At 45.9% G+C, this 24,311-nt stretch overlaps 1 protein-coding gene and 1 long non-coding RNA gene across 2 annotated transcripts; one reads left to right on the top strand and one right to left on the bottom strand.

Annotated features, from left to right (window-relative positions):
• Positions 1–1,724: 1,724 nt before the first annotated feature.
• On the bottom strand, positions 1,725–16,746 carry LOC107532932 (uncharacterized). The gene is made up of 4 exons (XR_001602797.2): positions 16,684–16,746; positions 10,738–10,882; positions 3,833–3,902; positions 1,725–1,862 (listed from the first exon to the last, which is right to left on the bottom strand). It is a non-coding gene; the product is annotated as an uncharacterized LOC107532932 (long non-coding RNA).
• A 292-nt stretch (positions 16,747–17,038) lies between these two features.
• Positions 17,039–17,523, top strand: G0S2 (G0/G1 switch 2). The gene is made up of 2 exons (XM_016207467.2): positions 17,039–17,055; positions 17,181–17,523. Exon 2 carries the CDS (start codon positions 17,212–17,214, stop codon positions 17,521–17,523), a length of 312 nt encoding a protein of 103 aa, XP_016062953.2. The 5' UTR covers positions 17,039–17,055; positions 17,181–17,211.
• The last annotated feature ends 6,788 nt before the right edge of the window (positions 17,524–24,311 follow it).

Here is a 24,311-nt window from a genome sequence, read left to right as displayed (position 1 = left end):
GGGCCCACTTGAACTTACCCCTCAGGAAAATGGGTGGCCAAGTCATCCTGGACTCCTGACTCTCTCACCCCCACATCAACTTATCAGGCAATTTTGCTGGCTCCCCTTCCAAAGGCAACCAGGACCATGCCCACCCTCTTGTCTGAGCCTCTCTTCCCCAGACTTCTGCAATAACCTCCCAACTGGTCTGCAGTCCAGTCCCAACACCCCAGGTCATGGCCTCCCCTGCTCGGAACCCTGTACCAGCTCCTCACTGCAATCCAGGTCAAAACCAAAGCCCTTACAGAGGCCCCACATGATACCAACCCCCATTACTTCTCTACATGACCACTGTTATCCCTCTTTCTCCTTCCACTCCAGCCACGTGGTCTCCTTGCTGTGCTTCCGAATGACCAGACTGCTCCTGTCTGAGGATGTTGCCCCAGCAGCTCTCTCCGCCTGGACCACTCTTTTTCCCATGTTAACTCTCTTATCTCTTTTAAGTCTTTGTTCAGATACCACCTTCTCAATGAGGCTGACTCTGACCACCTTCTTTAAAATGACAACTAAGTCCGGCCGGGCGTGGCTCAGCGGTTGAGCGTCGACCTGGGATCCAGGCGATCGGGGTTCGATTCCCGGTCAGGGCACATGCCCGGTTGCAGGCTCGATCAATGACTCTCTCATCATTGATGTTTCTATCTCTCTCTCCCTCTCCTTTCCTCTCTCTGAAATCAATAAAGATATATTTTTTAAAAAAATAAAAATAAAAATAAATAAATAAATAAAATGACAACCAAGTCAGGTGGTACCAGACTTATCACTTTGTAAGTTTTATAAATGTCTAACTACTTATACCCCTGAAACTGATATAATATTAAATGTCAACTGTCATTGAAAACTAAAATATAATATAATAAAATGACAACCAAGCTCCCTGCTCCATCCCTCTCCCCTACCCTAGCACTCCCAACCCACCTACCCTACATTATTGGTTGGTTGGGATTTGTGTGTGTGTGTGTGTATGTGTGTGTGTTTTCAACTCTTACCTCCTTCTAACTAACTACATAACTTACCTGTTTATCATGTTCACTTTCTGTCCCCCTCCACCAGAATGCAATGTCCAAGAAGGCTGAGATTTTTGTCCATTTTGCTCACTACTATTTTCCAACTGCCTAGGAACAGTGCCTGGCTCATGTTAGGTGCTCAGTATTTGTGGAATGAATGGACTCACACTGGAGAGTAAATCACTGATATAGGTTCATAGTCTCCATGCCCTTGTAGGTGTAGTTACACTCTCAGAGGGCACATCTGGACATTTGGTCACCAGAATGGATGGCTAATAGTAGTAATTCATACATCAGCCAGCTGTGGGGTCGGGAGGCCTCCTTTGAGACAACTCCCCTCAGGCTGCAGAAATGTCCCCATGTTACTGTAGGCAGACTCCTTCTCTGCCTGTTCATCAGTGGTTCCTGGCAGTGTCTCTGACAGGGGCGGGAGTGGCATTGGAAGCTACTGTCTCCATTATCCATATGTGAGACTTAAACCGTCCAAATTGCCAGCGAGATCAGTCAAGATCTGATCAATGGGACGTCAAAGAATAAGGAGCATGGGAAGGAGGGTGGAGGAAGGAACGGAGAAAAGAGCTTAGGAAGGGTAAGAGAGCCTGGTCCAGGCTGTGAATGCTGATGTTCAGGTGTTGGAGGAAGGGGTGCGGGGTGACTAAGGCTCAGGCATCACCTGGATACAGTGAGTCATGGCTGAGTCCTTGTCTGTGGGACAGGGTGGGCTCCAGGAGTGGCCCTGGCATTTGCCACGTGACTCAAGCTGGCGTGGCCCTCTGCTCCAGCACAGCTCCTCAAGTGCCCAGACAGCCAGTCACTCGTCTGTGAAACAAAGATAGAAACAAAGAGAAAAAGTGGGGCTGCTATGTTACTGAGCAGACAGGAACCAGCTTCAGGCAGAGGCCACAGTAAGCAGAGGAGGAGCCTGGGCTGCCTGTCATGGGGTGAGTCTATTCCATGCCCTTCTCTCTACCCCCACTCCCACCTCCCCAGCCTGCATGTCTGCCCAACAGACAACCATGCACATTGGCCTCAGGCCTGAGATCTGGGAGAAATCAGACAGGCAGCCTAAATTAACTACAGCTAACATTTCACTGAGTGCCTGCGGCATGCCAGACACTGTGCTGAGCCCTCTGTATATATTAACTCATTTAATACCCACTCTATCTCTGTGGAGGCTGACACTCAGTTATCCTTCCTTTACAGATGGAGAAAATGAGGCACATTTTCAATAACTTGGTCCCAGCCAGTAAGTGGTCATTTGAGCCCAGACCAGTTTGCTCTAGCACTCATATTCTTAGCTGTAATTTAAAGCCTAATGTCACCTAAACTCCCTGACTCCACCCTTGGGAATCCTTGACCAGAGTCCACTAGACTCTAAACTTCATGTTTCTCAAACCTAATCAAGACCCAATATCTAAAAATTTATCTTTGAGCCCAGCTGGAGTGGCTCAGTGGTTGAGCATTGACCCATGAACCAGGAGATCACGGTTCGATTCCAATTCCAGGGCTTCATCCCCAGCAGGGGGTGTGCAGGAGGCAGCTGATCAATGACTCTCATCATTGATGTTTCTATCTCTCTCTCCCTCTCCCTTCCACTCTCTGAAACCAATAAAAAACATATTTTTAAAAATAAATAAATTAATTAAAATGTCTCTTTGAGCCTTGCTCCAACTCTTGGAGCACTGATGTTGACAGAGGGCTCCTGGGGAGACATTGCAGAAACATCTAGAACAGAGACTATATTTTCTTTGTTTTCCATATTGACGGCCTCTCTTGTGTGGGCACAGGTGGAGAAGGCGCTGGCCTCCAGATCCCTCAGCCCTGAAGCTCTGGTACATACCAGCAGGGGTTCCCCGTCACACCCATAGGAAGCTGCTCTGAGTGAGGAAGCTAGCATCTAGAAGGAGTGAGAATTCAGAGGACGTGACCGGACAAACATCACGGTGAGCTGACAAGATCACACAAAGGGCGTGATGACGCCATGACACAACTTCCTCCTCACCCGGGAAGGGAGGTCCCCTCCCCTGAGGGCAGGCTCTTGGGTCACCTTGGGGAGGCCTCAGTTCCCTCTGTTCTACCTCCCAGAGTACACCCCCAAATGTCCCACCCCTTCCCTCCCAAGAGGTACAGCCCGGTGCAGCTGCAACCTGGTGGTGTCAAATGCTGGCTCTTGGCTGGCTGGCCTCCCAGAGAAGGGGGAGGAGTACCTTGGCATTTCTGCTCCCATCACCGCCCTACCCACTGCCCTACCTTCCTCTGGCAGACCAGCCAGCTCATGGCCACACCCCGTCCTCCACCCCCAAACACCTCTACTGCCCAGCCTGGGCCCTCTGGGAATTAGATTCTCGGGACCTAAGTCCAACCTCTGTGACCTTTGATCAGCACGTCCCTGCAGTGCCCATGGTCACGTGGGGTCTGCGTTTGAACTTGAAAAATCTGAGACCTAGCTTCAACTCTGCTATTCAGTAGAAGCATAAACATGGGCAAGCCCCCTCGGCCTCAGTCTCATCATTCATAAATACAGGTGTTGGATTGTCCTGGTTCTCAGCCCAGGCTGCCCCTCAGAATTACTTACAGAACTTACAAGATCAGATCCATAGGCCAGGCCCCACCCAGGGATTTAATTGGCTTGCAGAGGGCCAGGGGCATTCAATATGCTTTCCAAGTTCCCCTGAAGCCTCCTCCAGCTCTAGGATGCTGTTCTCAGGGACGGGTGGTTTAGCACAGCACTTAAAAGCCTGGACTTTAGAGTGAGAAAGGTTAAGGTTCTAGTCTGGTTTTGCACTCACCAGCTGTGACTTTGGACAAGCAAAGAGACTTGCCTCCAATGGGAACAGTTAACAATCTTCCTCAGGGGTCCTTGTAAAGATGAAAGGAAACAAGGGTGTATAACTCTCAGCTAAGTGCCTGGCAAGGTGCTGCTCTCTAATGGGTGTTTGTCCCCATGTGTGCATCACACAAAGGTGTCTGGGGCTATGATCAGCAGTTCGTAACAAAAAGCAAATATCAGTCTCATGCAGCTGTTTTATCGCTCACTCACTGGGCAGTGAGTAGCTGGGCTGCTCCCCTCCTGCTCCCTCCAGGGGATCCAGGTCCCAACCAGAGAATCTGCTTTGTTTATTCCACTCTACTCTGTAAGGGCTGCAAGTCCCCCAGGAGCCATGACCTGGACCAGAAGGAAAACCAGGAAACTCAGGGGGCAAACTGAGCTGAGCTCCCCAATAAGGGTGATGCTTCTGGCCTTTCTGGACAGAGAAGGACAGAGGGTGGGGATAGGAACAAAGGAGCAACCTGGCTTCAAGCATAAGTGTGACAGTTTTATGGCTTCAAGAGTTAGTCAAACCAGAGTCAACACCTGATTAAGATAGGAGTCAAAGCTAGTCTGGACAGCAGGTTTCTTACTTAGCTCGGGCAGGTGTCCAGCAAGTCTGAGGGCTGTAGAGAAAGGCACTTTCTTTTTCTGGGATCGTGGTGAATGGTTTAGATCTGCAAAACCTAAAACATCCTAAGAGTGCCTGCTGGAAAACTTTAGAAACAGACAATGAGATCTCTGTAGGTTACACCCAGAGGGTACATATCTGTGAGACCTGCATGCCATTCAGTCTCTAAGGGAAACACCGCCGCGGGTAGGAGCAAATCTTCAAGGAGATGATTCCAGTATGTTGCAGGGTGACCAGCCATTCTAGTTGTCCGGGACTCTCTTCGTTTAAGATCTGAAAGTTCCACGTCCCAGGACACCCTTCAGTCCCAGAAGAATGCTTGGTCACCTGGTTGACCATTGATACTTTTATCTCCCAGACAACTTTTGAAAGTGTCACCCCAAATGGCTCCGTAAGCTTTGCATGAAGATACACACTGATCTGAGAAGGGGAAGCTGGCTCTGAGTCCAAGAAAAACCTGGATGGAAACAGCCCAGGAGAATGAGACTCTCCCGCAGGAAAGAACTCGGGAGCTCCAGTATGAAAGCTGGCCCATCGTAGGAAAGCAGTCCCCTTCGTGGACTTGGGGGGGAAAGTAGTAGCCAAGAGGACTTTTGTTCTAGAGACTCTACTCCTGCTGCTGTGGACTGATGACAGGAAACTTTTCCCAGCCAAGTCACACCATGGACCCATACCGAGTTTACAGATACATTAACACCTCTGTCTTTTTCAAGTCAAATACTGTTAAAACAGGGTGCCCCATCTTGAATTGGGGCTACTGTTAAGGAAGGCATGCACACGCACATCCGCACACAGACACACACGTAGAAGCACACATGCCCTTGCACTTTTACCTATTACATACTGTCTCGTTAGCTTTAGCCTACTGCTCCATTTGCTATACTGGATGCAGAATGCACTTTGACCTGTACACACTCCACTACCTCCAGATTAAAATCCAGAGTCCACAGCCAGGCATGCAGGGTCCTGCTGAAAAAAAAAGCTGCATTTCGGACCCCAACTAACATAGCCTCCTTCACTCAAGTGCTCTGACCCAGCTGTGCTGTTCCCTTGACCACACTTGGGCTTGAGTCATCTGGCTCGACGTCTGCACTGCCCTCTCCGCCACCTGTGTCCTTGGCTAAATCCTAAATCCAAACTTACTTCAGATTCCTGGGTCAGAGATGGCTTCTCTGCTAGTCTCTGTCAGTTCTTCCTAAACTCAAGCAGCAGACCTTACCGATACAATTCAATTAGCAATCAGTTCTGTTCTGTTTTGTAAATCCCTTCTATCTCAAATTGACTTAAAAGTTTTGCAACTTTTAGTTATTTTGTGATTTTTCGCCAAACCTGGATTGCAAGCCCCTTGAGGACAGGGACAACTCTTGTCCACTCTTTGTATCTCCTAATGAAGTGCATAACCCAGTGTTTGCACAGAGTAGTTGCTCAATAAATAAATGCTGGTTTATTAGTATGGATCCTTAGGGCAAGGGAAACCCTCACAAAAAGTATTTCAAGAATATAATGCCATGAATATGACCCCATGACTCCCTCCCAAGACAACATAGAGAGAAAATCATCCAGAAAATGAAATGTTTTCCCCTTAAGAATTGAAACCTGAGAAAATTCATGAAAAACTGATCCACTGATCAGCTGACTTCCAAGGCTGTGCTTCCTGTTCCATCCACCATGGCTGGGACTTGGAGATACAAAGGCCAGGAATCAAACGGGCAATACTTTTAGTATTTGGAACTGAAATACTTCCTGGGGTTAAGCCATAGATCCAGGGCCTCAAGGAGCTCAACACGCAGCTTTCAGAAGCTTGGGAGGTGATAAAAGGGATAAATGTGGGTCCAGGGGACAGGAGGGCACAAATGGAGAGTGTCTTAGGAACCAAGAATTTCTAAACATGTTTTTTTTTTAAATATATATCTTTATTGATTTCCGAGAGAGGAAAGGAGAAGGAGAGAGAGAGAAAGAAACATCAATGATGAAAGAGAGAGTAATCGATCGGCTGCCTCCCACTGTATCCTGACCAGGAATCGAACCATGATCTCCTGGATCCTAGCTCGATGCTCAACTGCTGAGCCACACCCGGCCGGGCTCTAAACATATTTTAAGGATTCTTTGTCACTCCCAGGGAATCAGTAGCAAAACGTGGGTCAGTCCCTGCCTGTCCCTGTGCTTCCAAAGATGCTGTGTCCCACTAGTAGTTTTAGGCCCATCCCAACCTTTGGCCAATGAGTGTCAATCCTGGTACACTAAGAAACCCCTTCCCACAACTAGACGGGGTCTAGGAATATTTTTTTCTCTAAGGCCATTGACTGGGGATCAACGGGGTCCTGTTATCCCTCCAGTTGTCCAGGGGACCTGAGCTCAGCTCTGAATCCCCATTGACTGGGGATCAATGGGGTCCTGTTATCCCTCCAGTTGTCCAGGGGACCTGAGCTCAGCTCTGAATCCTCCCAGCAAATCAGTCTGCATATTGATACCCCTCCGCTCCCAGCTTCTGCCTGCTCCTCAGAGCCTGGGCTTTTCTTCCAGTTTTCCTCATCAAGTCTCAGCAGACCCTTCTGACTTTTTTTTTTAAATATGTGTGTTTTTTTTTCATTGACTTCAGAGAGAGGAAGGAAGAGGGAGAGAGAGATCAAAACATCAATGATGAGAGAGAGTCATCAATCAGCTGCCTCCTGCATGCCCCCTACTGGGCATGTGCCCTGGCAGGGAATGGAACCTCAGTCTTCAGGTTCATGGGCTGACACTCAACCACTGAGCACACCAGCTCGGTGACCCTTCTGACTTTTGACCTCTCCAGCCTATTTTGGTCCCCAAATGAACACACGGTCCTTCTCCAAAAAGCAAAACACATAGCTGTTGAGTTTAAGAAATGTTGCTGAAAATTTGGAGATGACACGGGGAAATTACAACCTAAAACTAAATATTAGCGTACACTGCCCGCAGATCCAGCACCATAGCATGTTCCTGCTGACATCTACCTCCTTAGCTCTAAGCCTTCACCAGGTTGCTGAGAGTAATGCTCAACGCCGGTTATGTAGGAGAATTCCCTGGAATTGTTTTTTATAATTTCTGATGCCCAGGCCTCATCCCAAGAGATTGAACTGGTCTGGGGTGGGAGTGTAGGAATTGCTATTTTTCAAAGTTCCTCAGGTGATTCCAACATGCAGCCAGGATGAAGAACCACTGACATGGGGCCTTGTAATCAGTCAGATAGACAGAAAAGTGAATGGCAAAGAATATGGACCCTGGAATCAGATTGTCTAGTTTTGAATCCTGTCTCAGCCACTGACTAGCTGTGTGATTTAAGATGCATTTCTTAAGCTTTCCATTCCTGTTTTCCTATCTGAAAACAGGAATAAGAGTTTGCCTACCTTGTAGAGTTGTCCATAAGATTAATAAATTAATACATACCACGGTCTTAGAAAGAAAGCATCAAGGGGCTTTTAGCTTTGACCATTCCATGTGAGCCATAATGGTGGCATGGCCCATGTTGGAGGCAGTGGAAATGGAGAGAAACTGATAAAGTCAAATTATGGCTGAAAAGATGAAGAAAAGAAAGGAATAAAAGACGGTCTCCATGTTTAGGACTTTAGGAATTAGATGGGAAGTGATGCCATTTACCAAGATGGGGAAGACTAAGAGAGGAACAAGAATTTTTTTTTAAAGGAAAAAAATCAAGAATTTCATTTTGCATGTATTAAGTTAAAGACACCCATTAGATATCCAAGAAGAGCTACCTATTAGACAGCTTAATACATAAGCCTGGAGCTCATGAGAGAGAAACAAATTTCAAAGTCATTATTGTATAGAACTGTGCTGTCTAACATGGTAGCCACTAGCCACATTTATGGGGGACATTTAATTTAAATTTAGATTAAAAGTAAATTATAAATTCAGTTTATCAGTCACTTTAGCCACATTTCAAGTGTTCAATGGGCACACGCAGCTAGTGACTGCCACATTGCACAGCACAGATATAGAACATTTTTATCATTGCTGAAACTTCTATAGGACAGCACCATGGAACGGTAGGAAATCATCTAGGAAGCAGTTCACATTTCTGGATACACATTAGAATCACCCCAGGGATTCAGTCGATTCATCTCGGGGAACTCCCAGGCATTTATAAAAGCTTCCAGGATGACTCTAAAGTAAAGCAGGGCTGAGAACCACTGACCAAGGGAAATAATGTAGGCAGAGGAGAGGGACCATGGCAGGACCCTGGGGTACCTCAACATCAAGGGCAGTGATCCTCAACCTTGGCTGCACATTGGATTCACTTTAGAGTTTACAGTATTACTGATGTCTAAGCATCCTACTTAGAGGGATTTCTGATTTAACTATGCTAGTGTCACTTGGCTTTCAGAGATTTAGAAAGCTCCCCAATGATTCTAATATGCATTCAAGATTGAGAACTACTGATTGAAAGAGAGTTAGATGTAATAAAGGTGACCTAGGCAGAAGAAACTAATAGGGTAGGATGAAAACAGGAGAGTTCAGTGTCCCTAAAGCAATGAGTAAAAAAAAAAAAAAAAAGTTTCTAGAAAGAAGATATGGTTATATCTGTTGAATGCTAATATTCAGTTCATTCAATAAACAGCCTGCAGCCTATTAGATTTTGGTGGGGTGGTGGGAGTGAAAACCATGTGGCAGTGGGTAAAAGAGCGAAAGGTTCATGAAGAAACTGATACAGTGATTGTCGACAACTGATAAATAGTTTTAGGTAAGAAGAGGGGCAAAGAATCACACAACAGCCAGATAGTGACTTGAGGTCATGGACTAGACTTTTTAGGATATTAGAGTATGTTTGTATGCTGATGGACTACTATAATAAAGGAGAAAATAATTAATTATTCAGGAAAGGGGAGGGATCTGGCAGGGACTTCACTCCCTATCCAAATTCCATACCCTCCTTCCTCCTTGCTAAAGATCCTCAGTGTTTTTCAAGTATTCAGAGCAGTTGTCCTTTCCCCAGCTCAGAGATTAGCCTAAACCTTTGGTTCTCAAATTTCAGCATGCACCAGAATTACCTCAAGGGCTTTTCACAGCAAAGACAGCCAGTCCTGCATACAAAATTTGATTCAATAGGTTCGGGGTAGAGCTCAAGAATCTGCATTTCTCACAAGTTCTCAGATGATGTTGCTGCTGCTGTTCCCAGGGACAACCTCTGAGCCCACCAGTCTAAGCTCATGATGGTAATCCTTTCCTTCATAAGTAGTCTTAGGGATGGGCATTCATCCCAGTTCTGGCCAATGAAAGGAAGTCTCTGGGGAGATTCTAGGCAAGGTTTCTTTGGCAATAAAAGAGAAAGAAAATCCTCTCTCTTTTCACTGGATGTAGTCATATTGAGTGAAATGCCTGGAACTGTGACAACTATCTTGGAACCATAATGTGAGCTATACTATAACAAGTTTCCATGCTGGAGATATAAGATTGTAAAGATGGAAAGAACATGGGTTCTTGATAATGTTACACTACTGAATTAATTGATCCTGAAATCCCTGTTTTGTGAAATCACATATCTTTCTTATTATTTAACCATTTTGGCTTAGATTTGCTTACTTGAAGCCAAAAGCAACCTGAGTTATTCATGGATTCCCAAGACCTTAAGTAGATGAGTCAAGATCAGATGGAGGGGCAGCTCTATATACAAAGAACCAGAGATGCTTCCTCCCTGATGATATGACAGAAGGTAGAGCTGATAGATGTGGTGGTTGGAAAATTAAGTAGCTCCTGTCTGCTTCTTTTTATTGCACCAGATCATGAGATGTCAGGGGAGAAAACCATACAGACTGTTTGTGGAAAGGTCTTTTTAGAGCGAAATAAAAATAAGTGACTTGGAAGACACAATAAATTATAGCAGACTGCCCATTTGAGATTTGTGGTCTTAAATTTACAGTTAGCCTGATTGGGTAATTTACTCCAACAATGATAAACTGCTTGAGTCTAGATTGATATAGAGCAGATAGCTGACTCCAACTATGGTTAAGTCTTTCTGGGTAAATATGAAAGAAACAGAGAAGGGAGAGGGAGTAAAAGGCGTCTGCAAGGAAGTGCTCATGACCGTCGACCATAGAATCCAAGCCAGGTTCTTCCCATCCTGGTTAGTCTTCCTAGTCTTTGTCAAGTTTTGAACGGGTTTTCTCCTGGCAACCCAGCAGGAGCTCCTAGCATGCAGCTTGTATTAGTTTCCAATTGCTACATAGCAAATTACTACAAACTTAATAGCTTAAAACAAAATGTGTTTATCAACTCACACTTCTGTAGCCAGATGTCTACCACAGCGACTCAGGGTCTCATAAAGCTAATAATATCAAGTTGTCTGGCGAGCTGAGTTCTCATCTGGATCTTGGGGTCTTCTTTCAAGCCGATGTAATTGCAGAATAATGCAGTTCCTTATTGCTATAGAAAGCAAATAAAATCAGGAGATACTTAAGAAGTAGAATGACAAGTCTTGGTGCTTATTGACAGAGACAGGAGTAAAGGATGGTTCCCCGGCTTAGGACTTGAGCTACTAGGTAGACTATGAAGTCTAAACTAAAAAAGATGGTGGTGCAAGTTCAAGGGGTATAAATGTTGAATTTGGCTTTAGACATGGTAAGTTTTATACCTGCAAGATACCCAAGTGCAGATATAGCACAGACAGGGAAGACAGAGCTAGAGCTCAGATTTGTATGTCATCTGCCTAGAGGCAGTCATGGAAGCCTTGGGAGCAAACTAAATCACCTAAAGCAAGCATGTGGAATAAGAAAAGAGGCCTCAGGACTGAGTCCTAAGAAATGCTGACATTTAGAGGTTGTATAAAAAGCAAAAGTGAGAAAAAGAACTGAGGAGTGTCCAGAACAGGGTAGGAAGGAAACTAGGAGGCTGCGATATCATGGAAGCCAAGGAGGATGTGCTTCCAGGCGAAGGGAGTGGTCAACAGTTCCTGGGTATGACATGCGCAGTTGATCGTAAGAATTCTTCAATATCTGGCTCCTGCCTGCCGTTGCTTCATCTCCTGCCATTTCCCAAAACCTACCCTTTATGCTCTAACACGAATCTTGCCTAACTTCTGGACCATGCAGTGCTTTCTCATGCACCCTCGCTTTTTCATATGCAGCCTTTTCTCACTCCAAACCTCCCCAACCCTGAACCCCACTCTACCCAGTTACCCAGTGAACACGACCCATCCTTTAATACCTTAAGCTGCTCAGTTCAGTTCTCCTCCACTCTTGGGCTTTCTCTGACTACCTCCTTCCCACATTGAATCAACATATTTCCCATTCTATTTGTCTACCTGGGAGTATTTCCATTACTGTGCTATCCTAGTACAATGTAGTAACTTATTTAACGCCTGTGTCCTCTACTAGAATATGAGCTACCTCAGGGCAAGGACAATTTTGTATTCCGCTTTCTATAACTATAATTAACACAGCGTGGAATACATGGCTAGCTTCAACAAACGCTTCTGGACCTTACTGCTGCCTACAGGTCACCTAGGGAATGTGAATGTCCTGGGCTGGGGTGAAAGACCATGGGAACTGCTGACGTGGAGCAGGAGGGAAAGACAAGTGAGTAATAAAAGCAGAATAACTGAATCAATACCGTGTATTGATTGCTTCGCCTGTGCCAGACCACTAAGCCCTTTACAGTGCTCTAGCTCACTCAGTCCTCGCCACACGCCCTCTAATCGGTGCTGTCATCACTCTCACTTTACAGGTAGGGAAATGGAGGCTGGAGAAGGTAAGTCACTTTTCCAAGGTCAGACCCTGGGAAGAGGGGCCAAGGCTTAAACGAGCCCAAGTCTGTTCGGCTCCAGATCCCTGTACTCTCAAGCCCAGCTAATATTTGCGCTTGGGAGAAGTCCCCCGTGCTGACTGCAATGGGTGAAGTACAGTACTGCCATTCAGGAGCGGTATGTGGGCAGCAGGGTGCCCATGGCTGCCCAAGGCTCCCAGCACATCCTATGGGCACCGCCAGCTAGTGGTTCTACGTGGCCAGAAGCCATGAGGGACAAAAGCAACCTCTCTGTGAAGGGTCTATTCCTCAGAGTGGATTTGACAAGGCCCTGGCATCCCAGGAGCAGGTTGGAGGGGTGCCGAGAGTGAGCCAATCGTTGCCACGTCAGACACTAAGCTGGGAGTGCAAGTGAAAGGTGAGGAGCCCAGAGTGGAGGGAACTAAGCCAAATTGCCAGGACTTGAGCAATTATCACCCCAAGGACAAGCCACTGTGCCCAAAATAACCTCCCAAGAGAGTTTTAACGGGTCGTTTTGCATACTCTGTCCCAGTACTGACTTTCAGGTCTGTGCCACTAGCATTGATTGGGCCCTATTATATGTTAGCACCACGCAAGGTGCAAGGATCTGGTCTTCCGCAGAGACAAGGCAAGCCCACAGAAAACAGTGGAGAGCTGTGTGACACGACACAGCACCGACCTGTGCAGTACAAGCCACAGAGGCAGCTGAAATTCACAGAAAGGAGTGGTCAGGGTGTGCTGGCACCCGCCGAGGTGGCTTCTTGGAGCACATGAACTGAAGGAAGGCAGACGGAATAGGAAGGGAACAGCATTTCAGGTGAAAAGAAGAGTATAAGCCAAGTGAGACGCAACAATGCAAATGAGTTACTTCTTTGGCTGTGAGCAACCCGTCTGTGAAGCAAAGCGTTCTGGTCAGAGACGAGTGAGAGATAAAGTTAGATGCGTGGAGAAGATTAGATCATAGATGTCCTGGATTCCAAGAATTTTGGTCAAGCAGATTCAACATGCAGAATCCAGGAATTCATCGTGTGGGTGAGAAATCATCCCAGGCTTTACACAGGCAATTAAGAATAAAAATGTGATTTAGGAAGATTTATTGGCTGGTAGTGTTTGAGACAGAATTAGAGAGGAGAAAACGAACAGCAAAAAAACTGGCTGCCCCCTCCCCCCCAAAAAAGTCCTGAATGCTTCTTTGAACATCCATGAAATGTCTTACTGCATACAAACTTACAAATGTGGCTCCCCCCACACCAGGCTTCACAGTCCAGTGGAGATGACATTCATTAATCCCATAGTTACCCATTAAGTACCTACTAGTACCAAGGAATATACTGGGCCCTCGGGACACAGGGAAGAACTAAACAAAGTCCAGGCCCTCACGAAGCTCATTCTCCAAAGGATGTGGAAGACAATATAAAAAGCAAACTAATAATTATAACAATATAAAATCAGTACTAAGTGCTACTGAGAAAAATAAAGCAGGGCATTGGGTAGAGGATGGTGGGATGAACTGGTCAGGGGAGGCCTCTCCAAGAAAACGCCACCATATGTCAAGCCCAGAGAACAGGTAAAATGGTGATGCCACTGCTAGAAATAAGGATACTGAGAAGGTGACTTAGTTTGTAAGAGTGGAGAGAAGGTGGGAGTCTTGTTTTAAGTGTGTCATGCTTGTGGTAGAAGCAGGATAACCACACAGGGATGTCTAGACTCTAGAATGCTAACCTTCAAGACCAGAGGAAGATAAAGGTTAGATAAGTAGATTTAATAATCATCTATTAATATTTGAGGGATGAGAGACCTTCTCTCCAAAACAAATTTATGTGGAGTGAAACTAACTCAAGGACCAAAAATCATTGGAGTATAAGATACACAACTAGTTTTATCAATGGTCTCCTCCCTACAGCCTCATGGAACCCCAGGGGGGGTAGTGACTTCAGTAGGTAGCAATCGGCTGGTTAACAAAATAATACTACTAATAACTGAGGTTCATACACAACCAACCATCGAAAAAAACCTCTGTCCCTTGTTCCTTCAATCTCCAAGGCACAGTTGTAGGGACAGCTCTATTCTCTTTACCCCTTGGACCACATGTTACCCCTTTTAATTGTTTCCTCTGCACATAGCTCTGGGTACTTTCATGTTTGGAAGAAAGGGATTTGGAAAGCAAGATCAATTTTAAACTGGTCGTCTCTGTCTTCCTAGAACTGTCAATAAATAAATATTGGGGTAGACTCAAGGGTAGGGTGACCAGCTGTTCCAGGGTAGGGTGACCAGCTGTTCCAGACTGCTCAGAACAGTCCCAGTCTCTGCACTGTAAGCCGTGCAACTGGGAGAAACTCCTCTGTCCCGGCCAAAGAGGGCCCCTTGGTCACCAAGGCTGCTCAGACCTTCATAGCGATAACCTGTGCCTGACCTGTGTGTTGCAACACAAGGCTTTACATCTCTAAAGTGACATCAGTGCTTTAGAGCATGGGCTTAGTTTCCCAAGCCCTAACTAATCCCCTGCCCTAGAGGCTGCGTTCTCTTTTCCCACCCAGACAGAGAGGCTGTGTCAGACCTTCCTAGCTAGAGGGTGATCCTGGATTCCTCAGCCTTCTAATTCCCTTCATCTCTCACTCAGCCCCAGCTAACACCTAAATTAGGAACACCAGCTCCACGGGCCACTGCACTCCATGCCACTTGCTGCCTGCCCTCTCTGCCCAGCCCTGGCCAGCAAGCTGGTGGGGTCTGGGGATCAAAGTCAGATTATGAAAGAGGGAAACTCACCTGAGGTGGTGATGTGCTGTACCACTGAAAATCACAAGAAAGGGGAACTCCACATAAATTGCAGTCTGCTGACCTCGAAAGACACGCAGGTTGAGTCTGAGTTACAGAAACACCGGAAATACTGACATGTTAATTTCGGAGTTTTGGGTTCAAAGCTGGGCTAACTCACCTTCAGAACAGAAATCAGGGAAAAGCCCTGATATTAAGGTGCACGTAATATGTTCGCCCAAAAGCCACAAAGTCTGCAACACTCACAGATCTTGGGAGAGCCTACAAGTCATTTCTGCCAGTTATTAGAGACTTTCCCAAAATTATAAGGAAGATTCAAAGAAAATGACAAGACCGATATTAATCTCTGCTTAGTCCCTCGTTACGGAATTTTCCTGCCTGAAAGAATTATAAGCAGGGGATACAATCTTCCAGAAATAATCCCTACTTGGCCCCTTGTCACCTTGACTGCTTATGTACAGACAAAAATGTAGAATGTTAAGTAAGCTATTTAGGCAACCTTGCCCCAATCTGCACAAACCAACCCTATTTCTTGAACTATGAGTAGCCAAGGCAAAAAGTAGTTGTTATTGCTGCCCTTTTATAAACTGAATTGTCTGGGAAATTGCCTCAGACCCTCAAAGAAAGATTGCTGTTAAAATTTTCACTCAAATGTCTGATCCCTGAAACAGCTCTTCCTCCTACCCCTCCCCCGGGGGCTCAGCCTGAATGATTGTGACAGGCTGTTGCAAGGTTGCATCACTGACCTTTGCAATTTTCTGGCCAGTTTGATTTCCCTCTTCCTCCCCCTGCCCTCTCCCTTTCCTATTTTAAAGCCCTTTGGCCTACCCAGTTCTCTTTTTCCAGACTTGCTAACTCTGGCATATGGAGAACCAAAGTTAAATCAGACCCCCACCACACACACGCACACAGGGATAAGGTTTAATCCTAGTCACAATCAATCCTACTGTCCTCACACTTCCAAGAGTCCTCTCCATTCTTTAACTTCTCGCCCAGACTCTCTGCTCTCACCCTTCTGCCCCTCAGCTGTTTCTAGGATAAGCTGAGCTGGCACAGTGGAGTTGCACCCCCCAGATCCAGGCAAGTGGCAAATAATTTTTGAGGACAGCATGAAATATTTACATTCCAGGCCAGCAGACTAACTTCTACCAACAGCCCCTCTTCTATTTTCGCCTCCCCCCAGCCCCCAACTTCACTTCTCAGTTGGGAAAAGGGGCGACTTGGAGTTAAAGGCAGTTCCCTGATACACAGAAGTACATACATAAACACCTGCAGGCACAGAAACTCACACACACACACCTGTGCACAATGGCATACCCTCAATGAACAGTTATCTATCAGGTGACCCTCACAATGCAAGCACCTGTACATAAAACCGGTCAGGCCCGAAAGAAACAGTATCAGTGTTCACAGCCTTAGGCAGAGCCCGGGGGGCTCACCCGTTCTTTACCAGGATCCCTCCCCCTTGCCTTCCCCGCTACGATCCCCCCAACTGTGGGAAGGTGACAACCCTTCTGAATAATAATAATAATACAGTGGTTTTTCTGTTAGATAGGACCCCCGATGTCCTCATTAGGGGTCCTTCTCAGCCTACCCGGGGCCGAGGGCAGCTGTGCGCCCACCCACGAGCGAGTCCTGCCCCAAATGCACTGGTTACCCCCCGGGCCGGCTCTCGCCCTTGCACGCACCTGGAGCAGGACCTCCCGCGTGCAGGCCAGCCCCACCCTGCACCCGGGCGCGGTCTCCCCCTCCGGGTCCCCGCGGCCCCGGGCCCCCCGGCTCACGGGCCCCGGGCGTGCACAGCTCGTGGCCGCCCCGCCCCGTCGCTGCCCCGCCCCGCCCCTCGCCCCTCCCCCCTCCCGGGCTAGCACGGCGAGCCGGGGAGGCGGGCCCAGGAGGAAGATTTAAGCGGCCGCGGGACGCCGCCGGGGTGTCAGCTGCGGAGCCTCCAGCTGGAAGAGCCGCGGCTGTCCAGAAGGAGAACAGCGACCCTCCGGACCGACGGACGAGCCCACTGCCCCAGCTCGCGCCGCCTCCTTGGAGCTCGCAGCCCGGTCCAGGTGAGCCCCGGGGCTGGGCGCGGCGGGGCGCGGGGACGCTTCCCGCGGGGCTGCGGGGGGATGCTGGCGCAGCTGGGGCCACCCTTCAACGACTAACGGCCCCCTTTCCTGCTCCGCGCCGCCAGGTCCCTCCCGCCCCGAGAGCGCAGAGCCGCGATGGAGACCGTGCAGGAGCTGATTCCTCTGGTCAAGGAGCTGGTCGCGCAGAAGCCCAGCCGGAGGCTGGTGAAGGTGTACGTGCTGGGCGGCGTGCTCGCCCTGTTCGGCGTGGTGCTCGGCCTGGTGGAGACCGTGTGCGGCCCCTTCGCCGCCGCCAGCCGCCTGCGGGACGAGCAGGCAGCCGAGGGCGCGCTGCGGGCCGCCCTGGAGCGCCAGGCCCTTCAGACGCAGGCCCTGCTGGAGAAAAGCAAGCGGCACGAAGGCGTCGTCTGCAGCCGGGCCCTCGCCAACCGGCAGCACGCCTCCTAGGAACTGGGGGGACCCGCGGGAGGTGGGGGAGAGGAAGGAGGCGGAGAGCCAGAGGGAAGCCGAGAGACACGGAGGCCGAGACGGGGTCACGTAGAGAGCGCAGGAGCCCTGCGCCCCGCAGACCTGCTTCGGAGAAGCCACTGACTCCTAGGGCCGAAGGAGCGCACAGATCCACCAGAAGGAGTTTGGGATGAGTTTTGCTGCTGTGCAGCACTGCAGAAGGATGCCATGCCCTAAGCGACGTGTCTTTGAGCTGAGTGCACCTGTCATTTTGCACTGGGGCAGAAGCAGAAATGCTTTTTATATTATTATGAGTATTATTGTTATTATTGTTATTTTTACAATCACCACCATTTTGCATTTGGAAAATGAAAACGTTTTTTACTAAATCTCAGTCTCTGATTCCTGAGGGGCATGGTTCCCTGGGGGGGAGGGAGCGAGGCTGCAGAGGGGGATGGGCCTGCTGGTGAAGGGGTCTCAGCTGAGTGAGCACTGGGGAGAGCAGCTTCCTGCAGGTCAGGCAACACTTTCTTCACTTCTAGGGACCCCGATATTTATATTCCAATCTTATAAGTCTGTTGAGGATTTGTTTTTGTTTCACACTAGGGGTGGAAAGATAGAAGCTTCTGCAAGTCCTACCAGACTTAGCATTTTAAGATCAGAAGATAAATGAACTTCTGAGCTAGAGAGCATGAATGGGAGATTTTGATCAGTCCTAGGGCAGAAAATCCATTTGTCATTTCACACCTGTGCACCAGAGGCCCCTATGGCTGATACCTCTTCCTTCCTAACTATATGTTAGCAAGAGAGAGAGGGAGAGGGGGAAGGCGAGGCAGAGGGGAAAAAGCAGCCAGCTGGCAGGTAAAGAGGGAAGGCAAGCTCCCAAGAACCCCTAGTTGGATGTCTGGTTCTACCCAGCCTTCCTCCTTATGAACTCACATCACAGTAAGAGAAGCTCTAGGTGAGAAGGGGAAAGACTGGCTGTCACAGACCGGAGTCCTCTTCCTCCAGGGGCCAAGCTTGCTTGTGATAACTAATTCAGTGTGTCTACAGGGGTCTCAGCAAAGGAAATTTTGAACAGAGATGTAACTAGGGACATGGGCTGGATGCCACTCTCCTTGCAATTTTAATACATCTCCTGCCCTAGCCAGGCACAGACATTTCACTCTTGTCATCGATAGCGATGTCTTTTTGCCAAACATCCTGATGGCTCCTGTCATTGCCTCTGATGAGACTCTCTCCACCACCACCACCCTCCCGCACACCCCTACATTTTGGTCCTGCCAGCTCAAATCCTACCTGGGGTTCCTGGCCTTGATCGAATGCCACCTCTCCTGAGATGTATCCTTATCACTCCAAATGAAAAACAATCAGAATGGGGTGAGATTAATCAGGGGAGAAGAGATTAATCTAAGGAAGAGAAGACACTCAGTGGCACCGCTGCTCTCCGTTTCTGAATGGGGAAGCTCAGCCCTGTATTAAGGACATAGTCTCACCTTAAATGTCCAAAACCTTCTTAGGAATTCACCCAACTTACTCTTCCAGTTGGTCTTCCCAAGGGCCTCTTTTTTTATGTTAATTATTCATCCATCCAGCTACCACTGGGCCCAGCTCTCAAGAACTGAAACAACCACCCCCAGGACATTCTCCCCAAACCAGTCCACTGCCAGGCTGTCCTTCCTTCATGCACTGAACCTAACTGAATGGGGAAGATGATACAGCACAGGATTTCGGTCCAAAAAAATCAGTTGCATGACCACAGAATTAATTATGAAGGCTTATTCTAGCAGCAGATCATGTGAAAAAGGAAGGCACAGGTATTTTCACCAATCACAAGTTCAATATAGGCCCCCAATGGCTTATGACAGGGCTGCTAAAACAAAGTAGCACCTTATTGGTAAAAGTAGAATGTCCAGGAAGAGGGAAGAGAGGTGGCTTTGTTTTACTTGGCAATCTGGCAGGCGGGAAACAAGAGAAGTTAAGTCCGACCGCCTGGAGTGCTGTGCTTGGCATTCTGACTATTTGTGAGCAGCTCTGAAGCCTTGAACAAGTAAGTTACTTATAAACTGTCTGCCTCAAGTTACTTAAACTATTTTCTCATCTATAAAATAGTACCTTCTTCATGGGATTAATTTTGCAAACTAAATAAGTGCTTAGAGGGTACCTGGCATATACAGTGAAGCCTTGAACAATTTTAGGGGCACTGACTTCTGCTGCAGTTGAAAATCCATGTGTAGTTTTTCACTCCCCCAAAAGTTAGCTAACTACTTCATTACCCATGGGGGATTTGTCCCAGCTCCCCCTTTCACCTGGTGAATACCAAAAATCTGTATATGTTCAACCCCCTCTTTATAAAATAGCATAGAACAATGCCTACAGTAGGCTTTCTAAATCTGTGGACTCCCAACCACGAATTGACAAAACTGTACAAATACTTATTGAAAAAAGTTATTGACCCTGGCCAGGTGGCTCAGTTGGTTGGAGCATCTTCCTGAACACCTAAAAGTTGTGGGTTCAGTTCCCGGTCAGAGCACATACAGGAGGCAACTGATCGATGTTTTTCTCACATCGAGATTTCTCCCTCTAAAAATCAATAAAAACATATTCTCAGGTGAGCATTTAAATAAAAAAAGAAAGAAAGAAAAAGTTCTTGTATAAGTCGATTCACGCAGTCCAAACCTGTACTGTTCAAGGGTCAACTGTAGTAATCTCTCAGCCAATGATAGTTGTTGTTGTTGTTGTTATAATTTAAGCCCAAACTGCTTTGATCAGAGTGACTTGGGCAGATAAAAGTCCAGAAACCATGTCACATACAGAAGAATCAAAGGATCATTAGAGAAGAGAATATAGTATTACATAACAATTGCCTCCAAATAGGTGAAGAGTTGCCATACTGGTCCAATAAAATACACTAAAATGAACTTATTTTATGTGGCTTGAAAGTGCAGAACTAGGACTAGCAAGTAGGAGTACAAGGAAGCAGGTCTGACGTCATTCAGAAATCAGAGCATTTCAAAACATGACAAGTTGTCTTGTGATGTACAGAAAGAGCTTCATTACTAAAAGCACTCAAGCAGAGGCTAGAAATTGTCTGCCAAGGATGGTATAAACTGGACAGGAAATTTCTGAACTTGGAGGGATGTTAGTCTTATGGCCTCTGAAGTCCCATCTAATTATAAGATGCTAGGATTCTGTTTAGTCAACCACCAAATAACGGCTGCTTCTCTAGAACCCTCCACCTCCTCTTCTCTTTGATCTTTTTCTCAGCATGTTGACAAATATTTTCCTTCTTGCGGAGTAACTATTAAAAGTAATAAATTTAATCTCCCAAATAAACTATTTCCTGATTAAATTTATCTAGCAAATACTCTTGCCTCTTAGAAAACACCTAAACCTAGTGGCTGAATCTAATGGCTCTCAAACTTGGTCATAATGAAACATGTATTAGTCACCTTGTTCAGTACAAAACACCACAGAACTCTGGTCTATGAATATAAATTAATATTTTATGTTATATCAGATGCCAATTTGCGTTATGTTCTAGTGAAAACAAATAGTAAGAATCAACTGGGAGAATATTAAAAAGTGAACACATTCTTGGAGAAAGTTTGATCATTCTATAATCATGGTACCCAGAATTAGTTTTAAACCCATTGACTCAATCAATGACTACTCGCCTCAGTTAAAACACTTTTACAAGTCAATGGATCAGTGACAGCCCTGAGAGTCAGCCAACCAAATAAATATGCTTCCATAAATGATGCCAACCCACTTATATCTGGGAAAGGACACCACTCCCTGAACTCCATGCTTCCCAAAAATCAACAATGTACTTACTGAGTTCCTGGGATCCAAACTCTATTTGTCCTTCAATCTGCTGCCAGATAAATCAGACCCAACACTAACCTGAACTCAACTAGTTTCACTGAACTGTCACCATTTCTATGATTTTAACCAAGTAGGTCTTTGTATAAAATCATTGCACCTCCATCTTTGTATAAAGTAATTAGAAATTTTAGTTTACAGATGTGGATTCTGATAGATAATTATACCTAGGCTTTTATATAAGGTGATTAGACATTTTGTTTGGAAAGTAGATCATTGAATAATTGACATAGGTCCGTATAGCTTCATTAAACCTTTTGTTTGAGAGGTGAACCATTTGACAACTATTTTTGCCAATAAACCACTTAGTCTCCTAGTGCTCATTTTCTTTTGCTTTTGTTTGTCTATAAGACAAAGTCTTATTCTATGCGTTTTTGTTTTGTTCTGGAACTCCTTGCTTCTCAGAGGTAAATAAAAGAGTGTTTCCTACGGAATGGCCCAATAAGTCACAAATCTAACCCAAGGTGGTCCTGAGGGATGACAGTTGGAGGTCCATTAGACTGGTGACCAGTTCAGGAAAGGGCAATTGGTCAAACTTAGCTTTAGGTTCCACAGAACATTCATGAGGGCCACTGTCTTGTCGACGTGTGACAGGTTACTTTTAGTTCACATTCCAGGGTCAAAGATTGTCAGGTCATTGACTGCATGGCCCTTTCCTAACATTTGCTTAGAAAAGGGAACCCAAGATACCATTTGCAGGCACACACTCTTACTAAGTAGCCTCTTTTGTCTCTCTTGGGTTCTTCTATGTCAAAACCACAACTTCCTCTTGGAAGAACTCCTGCTCTCCATATAAAGTTGCATTGTAATCCTAACTCTTGCACTTACTTTGATTAAAAAGCGAACAGTTTTGATTTAGAATAGCAACGGCCATCATGGAGAACTTCTGGCATGTCAAAATCAATAAATTAATTCATTTACAAGGAACCCCAGAAATCTAAAAAGTCAATAGGTAGCTTCTTTAACTAGTTTGCTGAGGTTTAAGAAACAAAATTCAAACTCCAGCATGGCCTTTTCAAAGGCTCTGAAAACCACCCTCATTTCACTTCTCTCTCTTTTCACTCATCTTTACCTGCCCTTTTAGGTGAGCCACCAGTTTTTTCAGAATTTTCCCTGGGGGAAAAAGCAAACACGTTATAAAATTGTAAAACCAGAAGGCAGACCTAAAGAAGTTGGTTTGTTTTGTTTGTTGTTGTTGTTGTTAGTTTAAATAAATGGAATTGTTTTTTTTAAAGTTAAACCTTGGTCTGGAGTCATATTAAGAGTTATAATTAAGAATTTTCCTTTCAGGAAGCCAGGTAGAAATCTGTTACATAATTCACGATTTTATTAGGTGCTGATTGTTCTGAACTACAGATCAGTGCCAGCTAATTCAGTCGTCAGTCCTTCAACTGGAGAAAAGTATTTAAAACCAGAAGGGCAAGAAAGAAAACGTTTTAATAACTCATCTGTGTCAAATTAAGAAAAAAGTGCCTTAAGAGAACAAGAAAAAAATGAAAACACAGTACAAAAGACAATTCTAGAAGCCTTTCTTTTAAAGATACATTGAACAGAAATTCAAAATTATAAACTAATGAAAATTAAAACAGACTTCAGGAAACTTTAGAAGAACATTCTGGGGTAGACTCAATAGTTGACGTAAAGGACACTTTTTTTTTCATTGTTGTTTTGTTTTGTCTGTTTCCCTCTTTCTTCTAATGGGCTCAAATACGAATTAGGGGATTTAATGAGAAAAAAATTAATTGAAATCCAAAACGAGCCGTCTAGAAACTACTCAATATGTGGCTAGACATTTTCAAAGAGCCTCAGAAAGTAAATAAACTGAAAACCTCCAGATAAAACAACTGGCTTCTGAAAGGAAAACAAAACTAAGAGATCTTCTATCCTCTAAGAATTGGGAGTCTATAAGTTACCAAACTTGTAGATATTAGAAGCAGATAGGCCCTTGGAAGAACCAATGTATAATGACAGGGAAAAGGCCTTTTTTTTTCTTTGCTGTGGCCTTCCACAATTTATGAGCAGCACCTGTCTGTTAAATCCCAAAATTGTGGGCCTCTCTGATTCAAACAGTCCCTCTGTTCAAACTGCAGACAAGATTAGCTACTCTCAAGGCTACATTCTTACACCCCCCTGCTCCCTGCTGTTTTCACAGCTCGGGGGTAATTCACACCAAGGAGTCTCTAGTTAGTAGAAAGTTCCCTTCCCACCCTCCCCTTCAAACAAGCCTCTCTTGAGCTCCTCATAACTTTTGTTTTAAGCGTGTTTTACAGGCTTGGGAAAAATACTGATAAGACACCTCCCCTAGGACATCTGCGGGACTGTCTCCTGGAAAGAAACAAATAGTAACTTTTCAAGACAACCTCCCTGGTATATCTGCTCAACTTCGAGACAAACCAAACCTCTCCCTTCCTTGTCACCTAGCAACAGTGCCTGCTTAAAACCCCAGGCTGCCCTTTGTTTCTTGCTTCTGTGTTGATTAGCATGCGTTGGCCCTTTCCCTTCTTGGGGAAAGTAAAATAAACTTTCTCTCTGTATCTCTTCTTTTAGTTGTGAATTCTTCCACAGCCCCATGTCACGGGCCAAAACCCTAACACAGTGTCCCTTTTTTGGCTAAGAAACAGAAAGATGACCATCTAAGATCTGTTCAGTGATGCTGCTCCAAAGGAGACATGAGCACTCAACAATTTCAGTCCTTCCTCTAAATTGATGCCCCCAAATCTCAGCAAGATCAATGTGCAACCATATCAATTATACTCCCCATGGGGGTAGAGCTATGTTTAATTTGGCTCACCACTCTGTTCCCAGCTCCTAGCCAAGCACTGAGCATAGAGTAGGTGCTCATTAAATAGTTTTTGAAAAGTAAATACATAAGTGGATGAAGAAAGAACTTTTTGTTGACATAT

This window comes from Miniopterus natalensis, chromosome 19 (assembly GCF_054644295.1).
Source record: "Miniopterus natalensis isolate mMinNat1 chromosome 19, mMinNat1.hap1, whole genome shotgun sequence".
In the NCBI taxonomy this organism is placed as follows: Eukaryota; Metazoa; Chordata; class Mammalia; order Chiroptera; family Miniopteridae; genus Miniopterus; species Miniopterus natalensis.
This window is presented reverse-complemented; position numbering and strand designations above follow the sequence as displayed.